Source organism: Oncorhynchus tshawytscha, unplaced genomic scaffold, assembly GCF_018296145.1.
Source record: "Oncorhynchus tshawytscha isolate Ot180627B unplaced genomic scaffold, Otsh_v2.0 Un_contig_1824_pilon_pilon, whole genome shotgun sequence".
Classification (NCBI taxonomy): domain Eukaryota; kingdom Metazoa; phylum Chordata; class Actinopteri; order Salmoniformes; family Salmonidae; genus Oncorhynchus; species Oncorhynchus tshawytscha.
In genome coordinates this window covers 1,546,820-1,558,380 of record NW_024609829.1, presented here as the reverse complement: position 1 = coordinate 1,558,380, position 11,561 = coordinate 1,546,820, and the positions used below count along the sequence as shown (strand labels likewise).

The 11,561-nt window shown below is 42.7% G+C and overlaps 1 protein-coding gene across 1 annotated transcript; it reads left to right on the top strand.

Annotated features, from left to right (window-relative positions):
- Positions 1-9,468: 9,468 nt before the first annotated feature.
- On the top strand, positions 9,469-11,561 carry tshba (thyroid stimulating hormone subunit beta a). Its single transcript, XM_024426544.1, has 3 exons — positions 9,469-9,578; positions 9,769-9,970; positions 10,903-11,561. The coding sequence occupies exons 2-3, from the start codon at positions 9,809-9,811 to the stop codon at positions 11,149-11,151; spliced, it is 411 nt and encodes a 136-aa protein (XP_024282312.1). The 5' UTR covers positions 9,469-9,578; positions 9,769-9,808; the 3' UTR covers positions 11,152-11,561.

Genomic DNA, 11,561 nt, shown 5'->3' with positions numbered 1-11,561 from the left:
GCCAATAAGAATGTGGTGATTGACAGTCGTCGAAAGCTTTGGCCAGGTCGATGAATACGGCTCCACAGTAATGTCTCTTATCGATGGCGGTTATGTTGTTTAGGACCTTTTTTTTTTACCCCTTTTTCTCCCCAATTTCGTGGTATCCAATTGTTGTAGTAGCTACTATCTTGTCTCATCGCTACAACTCCCGTGCGGGCTCGGGAGAGACGAAGGTTGAAAGTCATGCGTCCTCCGATACACAACCCAACCAGCCGTACTGCTTCTTAACACAGCGCGCATCCAACCCGGAAGCCAGCCGCACCAATGTGTCGGAGGGTACACCGTGCACCTGGCGACCTTGGCTAGCGTGCACTGCGCCCGGCCCGCCACAGGAGTCACTGGTGCCCGATGAGACAAGGACATCACTACCCTCCCTAACCCGGACGACGCTAGGCCAATTGTGCGTCGCCCCACGGACCTCCCGGTCGCGGCCGGTTGCAACAGAGCCTGGGCGCGAACCCAGGGACTCTGATGGCACAGCTGGCACTGCAGTACAGCACCCTTAACCACTGCGCCACCCGGGAGGCCCTCGTTTCGGACCTTGAGTGTGGCTGAGGTGCACCCATGACCAGCTCTGAAACCAGATTGCATAGCGGAGAAGGTACACTGGGATTCGAAATGGTCGGTAATCTGTTTGTTAACTTGGCTTTTGAAGACCTTAGAAAGACAGGGTAGGATAGATATAGGTCTGTCGTAGTTTGGGTCTTGAGGTCCACCCCCTTTGAAGAGGGGGATGACCGTGGCAGCTTTCCAATCTTTGGGAATCTCAGACGATACGAAAGAGAGGTAGAACAGGCTAGTAATAGGGGTTGCAACAATTTCGCAGATAATTTTAGAAAGAGAGGGTCCAGATTGCCTAGCCCGGCTGATTTGTAGGGGTCCAGATTTTGCAGCTCTTTCAGAACATCAGCTATCTGGTTTTGGGTGAAGGAGAAATGGTGGGGGCTTTGGTGGGGTTGCTGTGGAGGATGCCGGGCAGTTGACCGGGGTAGGGATAGCCAGGTGGAAAGCATGGCCAGCCGTAGAGAAATGCTTCTTGAAATTCTCAATTATAGTGGATTTATTGGTGGTGAAAGTCGCATATCACTGGGGCTATTCGTTGCTAATGCATAATGCCACAGGATGTTTTTGTGCTGGTCAAGGGCAGAAAGGTCTGGAGTGACTATATCTATTCCTAGTTCTACATTTTTTGCTTATTGAAGATAGTGAGGAAGGCACTTTTAAAGAATAGCCAGGCATCTTCTACTGACGAGATGAGGTCAATGTCATTCCAGGATACCCCAGCCAGGTCGATTAGAAAGGCCTGCTCGCAGAAGTGTTTTAGGGAGCGTTTGACAGTGATGAGGGGTGGTCGTTTGGTCGCAGACCCATTACGGATGCAGGCAATGAGACAGTGATCTTGATTGAAAACAACAGAGGTGTATTTGGAGTGAGTGGTTGGTCTGACTCGGGACACGGCGATTCAGACAGATAGCAGGCCGATGCTAACAAGCTAACAGTTAGTAGGCTGGGGCTAAACAAGCTAGCAGTTAGCAGACCGGGGTTGGCAAGCTAGCAGTTAGAAGACTGGGTTAGCAAGCAAGCAGTTAGCAGGGGCTAGCAGTTAGCAGACCGGGACAGGCAAGCTAGTAGTTAGCAGACCGGGGCAAGCAATCTAGCAGTTGGCAGATGGGGGTAAGTCTGGTTTTGCCTCTTCATGCGGTGACATCGATAGACCAGTCGTGGAATTAGTAGGGTTCCAAGTAGCTCTAGGTAGCTAGCAGGCCTAGCAGGTTAGCAGAATGGGCCTTCAGCAGGCGTCGCGCCTGAGGGGCCTGTTGGAATCCTCTGGCAGATTATGTCGGTATTCCAGTCGTAGAGGATCGGCGGGGTTCCATGCCCCATACCAGCAGTAGAAGGGGTCCGGATATTGTAGCCCAGGAGTGGGCTTCGGTGGTAGCACAGGAGCCCTGGCCGGCTAGCTTCAGGCTAATTGGTGCTTGCTCCGGGATGGAAACGCTAGCCAGGAGTGGTCACCCGGAATTGCGATTAGCTAGTTGCGAAGATCCAGATGAAAATGTTCAGAGTTTGCGGTAGGAATCCGGGGATATGGAGAGAAATAGGTCCGTTATGCCCTGGTTTGAGTCATGTTGTTCGAACTGGCGAGAGCTTTCTGAGCTAAAGATTAGCTGATGACCGCTAGCAATGGTTTGCTGACTGATAGCTGGTAGGTTGTTAGCTGGCTAGCTTCAGTTGAGGGATTCCAGATCTGAAGTAAATAGAAATACTTAAGAAAAAAAGCAGATCCACGCCAGATTGGGTGTTGCGGGTTGCAGGAGAGTATTTAGAAGTTGAGGTTGAGGAAAATATTTTAAAAGATATGCGAAGAAAAATATGTAAAAAGATATGTACCAGGGACACTACATGACAAAGACGTCTGACTGCTACGCCATCTTGAGACGGTAAGAGGGAAAATCCTCTATACAATCATGAACATCAAATTAAAACACTTAAACTGCAATATGTAACTTTTTGGGCTACTCACATAGAAATGTGAGTTATAGATCTGTCATTCTCAATGAAAGCAAGTCTAAGAAGCGGTATATTTGTTCTATGTGCGTTTTTTCTATGCTTCCCTGTTGTTTTCGTTTCATGTTAATTAATTCTGTGTTCCCGGTCCAAAATTATCCCCCCATTATAGCTGATTATAAATCCATAATAATAAACATATTATCACCTAATGTCGTGTTAGATCTTTTTATCAACTTTAGTTATTGTGAACATTACAAGTTCTAAACTTCTATTTGCTATTTATGGCCTGTAGGCCTCATTGACCTGAGCTCAAACAACTTGTTTTTGAGTTTAAAAAAAGCATAATGTATGGATTATTTTGACTATAACAATACTCAGATTAAACATATTGTGCTATTTATCAGACTATCTTGTGTCAAAGTTTAACAAGGACATTTGTTTTGAAATCGTTTCAAATGTTTAAATAGTAGGCTCAAAATAACATCTGTTGTGTTCCTGGTCAAAACAGACCGGTATGATTTTATTGGTAAAGAATGGACATAGGCCCAAAACTACACATGAAAACTTTACCATATTACAAAATGAATGTCTGAACATATTAAAGATCAACAGTAACAATAACAGTACTGCTAACAATAACACAAACATTAAAATAGAGTTGACTCCATAAGTGAATGAAACTTGAAAGATAAGAAATAACATACCTTATCAAGGTTGTTAACTCCCCCTCTGTTGCAAATCCAGGACAGTGTTGGGCTTCTTGTCCTCCCTGATACTCACAGCGGTGTGCAGAGTTGTCATCAGGAGCACATTCTTCTTTTTCTTCGGGCAGTAGGACACAAGAGTGTGTGTGTGTGTGTGTGTGTGTGTGTGTGTCTAAAGACGGATCATTTTTTAACAGAAACACCAGAGGTTTACAAAAGTTAAATAAAACACCCAACATTGAATGAAAATCTTCCAAATGTAATTTGTGTGTTCAGATGCCCTGTGAGGACTAAGGACTAAAAAGTATGTCTGACATGTATTGGGGTACACAATTATGGATTGATTTAAAAAGCAATATAAGAATCTTAAAATTAATTTCTAAAACTCACAGGCAGCCAGTGCAGAGACCTTAAATTAGATTAAATTAACTATATTTTTCAGAGAGAAAACTTGTAAATTGGTCCAATTCGACCGGGAACACAACAGGAGGGTTAAGTTAAGTTTTTGTACATTTTATTGGTGTTAACCATCTTCTAACAACTGAAAATACAATATTTTGGGATAGGGAAAATATATTTCACAGAAGTTTAGAAAGTACAATGATTCTCTTGCTTATTTTGTCACATACACTGAAATTAGGCAAATTTGAATTTTAGAAACCAGGAAATGGCTGAGCAATTTCTGCATTGTGCACCTTCCATTGGTTATCTGTTCCCATCAATGCAGTAGATTATTTTATTTCCTGGAAGGCAGTACCTCATAAACAAGGTGTATTGAGGGCTTACTATATGCGAATCACGCACGTTGATTTTACAGTTGGGTTAAGTTTGTTTCAGATTGTGGGGTATAATATGAGATTTCAGATGAAAATAAACCTGCCATAGCCTGATAGCTTTCAGATTTCAAGTCCCTGTTCTCAGTACTTACTGTTGACAAGAATACTTACTGTAACCAGGAACTGAACATTCATTGGCTTTGAGCCTACTGCTGAGGACCACTGAACAATTTGTTCAGTTATTTTTTCATTGCCACTAGTGTTTCAATTAGTTGAATGTCAGGTTGCCTTGGTTATCCGGTCAGGCTGCGATAGCCTGTGTCACAGAACAAGCTCTACACCAGACACACTCAATAGGCAGACCATGGCCAAGTCCGGACCCAGGACCGCGGGTCCTGTCTTAATATTTTTTTAAGTATTATTATTACATTTTCTATTCGGTCAGGATTCGTATCCTGGAAAATGTGTAAAATTGAGAGAAATAGGCATTAACGGCAAAATGTTTCCATTACTCCATGTACGGTGTCCAATCAAAACATCTTATTTTGACCAATGGGTAAAATAACATATATTGAATTGTGTAGATACTACTCTAAGAAAACCTATGGTCCAAACCTCATGTCTCTTTCATAGTCCGTTCAAAAGTTATTGGAGTTTTCCCCCTTCTATTATAGACAGAATTAGTGTTACTAAATCTATCGAGGACAGAGAAAAAAAAGTCTGTAGAGTCCATGCAAATAACTAAGAAATTAAGATGTATCAGAAAGAGCAACGTCAGAAGGCTTTCCAATAGATGTTGCAACGTTGCTGTGGGGACTTCCATTCAGCCACAAGTGCATTATTGAGGTTGGGCACTGATGTTGCGCGATTAGGCCTACCTCACAGTGGGTGTTCCAATTCATCTCAAAGGTGATTGATGGCGTTGCGATCAGGGCTCTGTGCAGGACAGTCAAGTTCTTCCACACCAATCTTGACAAAACATTTCAGTATGGATTTTGCTTTGTGCACGGGGGCATTGTCATGCTGAAACAGGAAAGGGCCTTCCCCAAACTGTTGCCACAAACTTGGAAGCACAGAATCGTCTAGAATATCATTGTATGCTGAAGCGTTAAGATTTCCCTTCACTGGAACTAAGGTGCCTAGCCCAAACCAGCCCCAGACCATTATTCCTCCACCAAGCTTTACAGTTGGCACTAGGTAGCTTTCCCTTGGCATCCGCCAAACCCAGATTTGGCCGTCGAACTGTCAGATCGTGAAGCGTGATTCATCACTCCAGCAAACGCTTGGCATGGTGATCTTAGGCTTGTGTGCGGCTGCTTGGGCATGGAAACCCATTTAACGACGCTCCCGATTAACAGTTCTTGTGCTGACGTTGCTTCCAGAGGCAGTTTGGAACTCGGTAGTGAATATTGCAAACGAGGACAGACGAGATTTTTACGCGTTACGTGCTTCAGTACTTGGCAGTCCCTTTTTGTGTGCTTGTATGGCCTACCACTTTGCGGTTGAGATGTTGCTCCTAGACTTTCCACTTCACATGAACAGAAATTACAGTTATCCAGGGCAGCTCTAGCAGGGCAGAAATTTGACAAACTGACTTGTTGGAAAGGTGGCATCCTATGACGGCGCCATGTTGAAAGTTACTTAGCTCTTTAGTGAGACCATTCTTCTGCCAATATTTGTCAATGGAGATTGCATGGCTGTGTGCTCAATTTTATACTTCTGTCAGCAATGAGTGTGGCTAAAATAGCAGAATCCACTCATTTTAAGGGGTGTCCACATACTTTTGTATATATAGTGTATATTCAAATAATGGTGTGTATAGATAGTATGGACAGCATATGAATAGAAAACATGTTAACAGCAGTAGTTATATTGGATGAGCCATGACTACAACACACTTTACATATATAAAGTCGGCATAAAACTGTATGTAAACATTATTAAGTTGACCAGTGTTCAAGGACTCTATGTACAGTGCCTTCGTAAAGTATTCATACCCCTTGACTTAGTCCACATTTTGTTGCGTTACAGCCTGAATTCAAAATGGATCAAAAATATAGTCTTCACAAAATAACCCTCATTGACAAAGTGAAAAGATGTTTTTAGTCATTTTTGAAAATTGTTTGACAATGAAATACAGAAATATTCTATTCACTTAAGTGTTCACACCCCTGAGTCAATACTTTATAGAAGCACCTTTGGAAGCGATTATAGCTGTGAGTCTTTCTGGGTAAGTCTCTAAGAGCTTTCCACACCTAGATTGTGCAACAGTTGCCCATTATTGTTTTAAAAATTCTTCAAGCTCTGTCAGATTGGGTAGTTGATCATCGCTAGAGAACCATTTTCAGGTATTGCCATAGATTTCCAAGTAGATTTAAATCTAAACTGTAGCACTGTCTTCTTGGTAAGAAACTCCAGTGTAGATGTGGCCTTGTGTTTTAGGTTATTGTCCTGCTGAAAGGTGAATTAATCTCCCAGTGTCTGGTGGAAAGCAGACTGAACCAGGTTTTCTTCTAGGATTTAGCCTGTGCTTAGCTCCATTTTGTTTCCTTTTTATCCTGAAAAACTCCCCATTCCTGACTAAAAGCATACCCATTACATGACGCTGCCATCAATATGCTTGAAAATATGGAGAGTGGTTCTCAGTGATGTGTTGTATATAAGGGCAAAAGGCAATACCCAAATGCAGACACAGGAGGCAGATGGTTGAGCTACGATATTTATTATACCCAAAGGGCTAGGCAAAAGGCAGGTCAGGGACAGGCGAGAGTTTATAAACCAGGTCAGAGTCCAAACAGTACGAGGGGATAGGCAGGCTCAAAGTCAGGACAGGCAGGGGTTTAGTGAACAGGTCCGAGTCCAAACAGTTCAAGGGGATAGGCAGGCTCGAGGTCAGAAGAGCCAGAGTGCTCAGGCAGGCGGATTCGGCGTCAGGACAGGCAAGGGTTAAAATGAGGAGGGCTGAGAAAAAACAGAGACTAGAAATAGGAGCTAGGCGAAACGCTGGTTGACTTGGCAAAACAAGACAAACTGGCACAGAAAGACAGGAAACAGAGGGATAAATACACCAGGGACTAATGGGGAAAACAGGAGACACCTGGAGGTGGGTGGAGACAATCACAGACAGGTGAAACAGATCAGGGCGTGACATTGTATTGGATTTTCCACAAACATAACACTTTGTATTCAGGACAAAAAGTTAATTGCTTAGCCACATTTTTTGCAGTATTACTTTAGTGCCTTGTTGCAAACAGGAGGTATGTTTTGAAATATTTAAATTTTCTGTACAAGCTTCCTTCTTTTCACTCTGTCATTTATGTTAGTATTGTGCAATAACTACAATGTTGTTGATCCATCCTCAGTTTTATCCTATCACAGCCATTAATTAAACTCAGTAATTGTTTTAAAGTCACCATTGGCCTCATGGTGAAATCCCTAAGCGGTTTCTTTCCTCTCCGGCAACTGAGTTAGGAAGGACTCCTATATCTTTGTAGTGACTAGGTGTATTGATACGCCAGCCAAAGTGTCATTAATAACTTCACCATGTTAAAATATATTTTTTTTACCCATCTACCAATAGGCGCTCTTCTTTGCAAGGCTTTGGAAAATCTCCCTGGTCTTTGTGGTTGAATCTGTTTGAAATTCACTGCTCGACTGAGGGACCTTAGAGACAATTGTGTGTGGTACAGCGATGATTCTAAAAATCATGTTCAATTATCTCACACATAGTGAGTCCACATAAGTTATTGTGACTTGTTAAGCACATTTTTACTCCTGAACTTATTTGGCTTGTAAATTTCACTTTGACATTATGTGGTATTGTGTGTAGGCCAGTGACCAAAAAAAATCTCATTTTAATCCATTTTAAATCCAGGTTGTAACACAACCAAATGTGGGGGGAAAAATTCAAGGGGTGTGAATGCTTTCTGAAGGCAGTTTACATAGGGCAGCAGTATCTAAGGTGATGGGTGGAGTCCTGGTGGTAGCCGGCTAGACCAGTGACTAAGGTTCAGGGGTGGGTAATGGGCGAAGGCCGGCTACTGGTGACTATTGAACAGTCTGATGGCCTGGAGATAAAAGCTGTTTACCAGTCTCTCGGTCCCAGCTTTGATGAACCTGTACTGTCTCCACCTTCTAGATGGCAGTGGGGTGAAAAGGCCATGGCTCTGGTGGCTGAAGGCCTTGATAAGCACATGGGTGGTGAGAGGAGCCTCACGCTCACTTCACAACAGCAACCTAAAGTGGAAGTATCAAATTCCTTACAAAACCAAAACGTATAGGTGATGTAAAAACAAAAAAACGTCTTATGTAACAGCAACTAGTTCAATTGGAGTAGGTTGCAGTTATAGGCCTACATGGAATCCTGTATGACTTTGTTATAGAGCTCATCAGAGTTTAATAGACAAGGTATTTCAGGATGTTACACGTCTTTATGGCGTTGTATGAACTTTGACCATATTTCAGAACACATGATTGCTTGCAAAGCTTGATATTTTTAAGCTCACTTTCACATATTTTTTTCCCAACCAATTGAAAGTGTAACAAAACAAGAAAAGTAGGCCTATGTCCAGAAATAACCTCTCACCCCTGACCCCTATGCAAATGATTTATAGTAACATGTAGATCTGAAAGAATTGGATATGTAAGCTTATGGTTGCATCTCCACTTTGCCCTGTGATTTTAACCATATTGTAGGCCAGGGATAATCAACTAGATTCAGCCGCGGGCAGATTTTTTCTTCACAGATGGTTGGAGGGCCCGGAACATAATTGCATATAATTTGTAGACTGCAAACTGACCACAAGAAGCCCAAACATATATAATATTTGACTAACATTATCATTTCAAATCTTGCTCTCATTTGTATATGATCACGTTTCTTTCTATTATGCGTGGAAATACTTGTGAACAGAATTCCCAAATTAAAAACACTTGGAGCTGATTTACCGGTGTTTTTACGTTCAACAATGAAAATTAAACAAACAAAAAAACAAACAAAAAAATATATATTTTTTTTTCTCAGTGGGGCCAAATAAAACCACCCACGAGCCAAATTAGGCCCACGGGCCGCCAGTTGGCGAACCCTGTTGTAGGCCCTATATGCTTAGCAGATCCGGTTCCTAGATTTGAAGAACATTTACATTTTTGTTATTTAGCATACACTTCTAGGAGTTGCTCGTCTAGGAGTTGGACACAGGATTGTTACTGGACTGGACCAATCTCTGAATTTACCACTTAGTTTTCTATTGTGCCACCAAGTGGGAATGCCACACACATACATACTGCCAAAGAGCAGGGTTATTATGAGGTTATTACAGGTTAACCCCACACATTGCTGTACTGGTAATGGAAGTTTGTAGTTGCAGAGGATGCCTTTTATTAATGCATGTCATCCTCATAATGGGCCAGGAGTTTCCTGCGTCCACACTGTCAGAGATGGGAGATAATGGTCCAGTAGGATCAAGGTGGATTAGGATGACTGTATAAAGACCATCGGGCTCCATCAGACAGCATCATCAGACCTGCAGGTGCCCAGCTCTACCAGGTGAGTGAGCAGAGCTGACCTGACAGTAACATTGGTACAGCTTCTTTGTCGTGCTATTGGTGCAAGACTGAGTTGTGTTTTATTAAAATGGCTTCTCAAATGCATCAACCTCAATTTTTTCACATTTCCAACTAAAAAACGTTGGATTTGTTCATATTTTATTCTTGCCATTTGCTCTACTTCTATGCAGGTTCTTGATTGTGTGACGGAACATCTTCGCTGTTTGCCAAATGGAATTGTCCGTGGCCATGTGTGGTCTCCTTTGCCTGCTCTTCAGCCAAGCTGTGCCCATGTGTGTGCCCACGGACTACACTCTGTATGAGGAGAGACGTGAATGTGACTTCTGCGTGGCCATCAATACGACCATTTGCATGGGCTTCTGCTACTCAAGGGTAAGTAGCCTATAACCTCAACCAGACATTCTTAGTTCTTTAATGGATCTGTAAAATGCACTCACTTATAAACTTTTATCCCCCCATAAAATATTTGATGTTTTACCTTTGTTTTATCAGAGTAATCTCATCGAGATTTTGCATAATATTTTATAAGACCGACCTGGCCTTGATAGCAGCAGACTAGTAGATACAGACAAGGTCAATATACAAAATACAACGTATACATTATATATCCTGTCACACGTTTTGCATTGCAGAAGAGACGCTAAAATATAAGTATAACTTAAAACTTCAACTATAACAAATTCCAATCGCAGGCCAACCGTGAGGCATATTTGACCTACATTACATGTACAGTATGTAATGTACTGTATATACTGAGTGTACAAAAAATTAAGAACACCTGCTCTTTCCATGAATCCAGGTGAAAGTTATGATCCCTTATTTATGTCACTTGGTAAATACACTTCAATCAGTGTAGATGATCGGGAGGAGACAGGTTAAAGAAGGACTTTTAAGCCTTGAGACAATTGAAATTGTGTAAGTGTGCCAATCAGAGGGTGAATGGGCAAGACAAAATATTTAAGTGCCTTAGAACGGGGTATGTTAGGAAGTTCCAGGCGCACCGGTTTGAGTGTGTCAAGAACTGCAACGCCGCTGGGTTTTTCACACTCAACAGTGTGCATAAAGAATGGTCCACCACCCAAAGGACATCCAGCCAACTTGACACAACTGTGGGAAGCATTGGAGTCAACATGGGCCAGCATCCCTGTGGAACAGTTTCAACACTTTGTAGAGTCCATGCCCCAATGAATTGTGGATGTTCTAAGGGCAAAAGGGGGTGCAACTCAATATTAGGAAGGTGTTCCTAATGTTTGGTACACTTAGTGTATGTTAAGCATGTGTGTTTGTGTGCGTGTGATTACCAGGACAGTAACATGAAGGAGCTGGCCGGACCACGTTTCCTTATCCAGAGAGGCTGTACCTATGACCAGGTGGAGTACCGAACAGTCATACTACCTGGTTGCCCGCTCCATGCCAACGCTCTCTTCACCTACCCCGTGGCCCTCAGCTGCCACTGTGGCACCTGCAACACAGACAGTGATGAGTGTGCCCACAAGGCCAGCAGTGGAGACGGCGCCAGGTGTTCCAAGCCACTCAGACACATCTACCCATAGCCTGGCCTGAACAGCTACATCCACCCCAACTGATAACGCTCTCCCTTCCCTGGATAGTTTGGCTGTAATGACCATAATGACCAATAAGGCAAGGAGAATGGTCAGTTCAAATCAAGTTTATGGCCAGTAGCCTAATCATTATGATAACAGAACAGCATTGTTGTACTCGTGTGTTTGTGGTGGATACAGTAAGCTACAGGGTGGTGTATCCTATTCACTGTGACATGTATTGTTGCTGTTGTGTTTGGTATGTGAATACGCCTTTTTGTTTGCCACTTTGCTTGCAATGGAGGCTGATCCTGGTATTTCTGTCTGCCTCATGTCTTTCCTGTCCATTGACTCACTGAGCTATTTTGTTTACGGTGAACCAATATCATGAATGGAACGTTATTAAAGCTGAAGTCTGTAAA

Excerpts from the sequence above, each read along its gene's own strand:
- tshba (XM_024426544.1), top strand. The coding sequence starts at position 9,809 with ATGGAATTGTCCGTGGCCATGTGTGGTCTCCTTTGCCTGCTCTTCAGC. Across the intron at positions 9,971-10,902 it reads TGGGCTTCTGCTACTCAAGG|GACAGTAACATGAAGGAGCT; the intron begins GTAAGTAGCCTA and ends TGTGATTACCAG.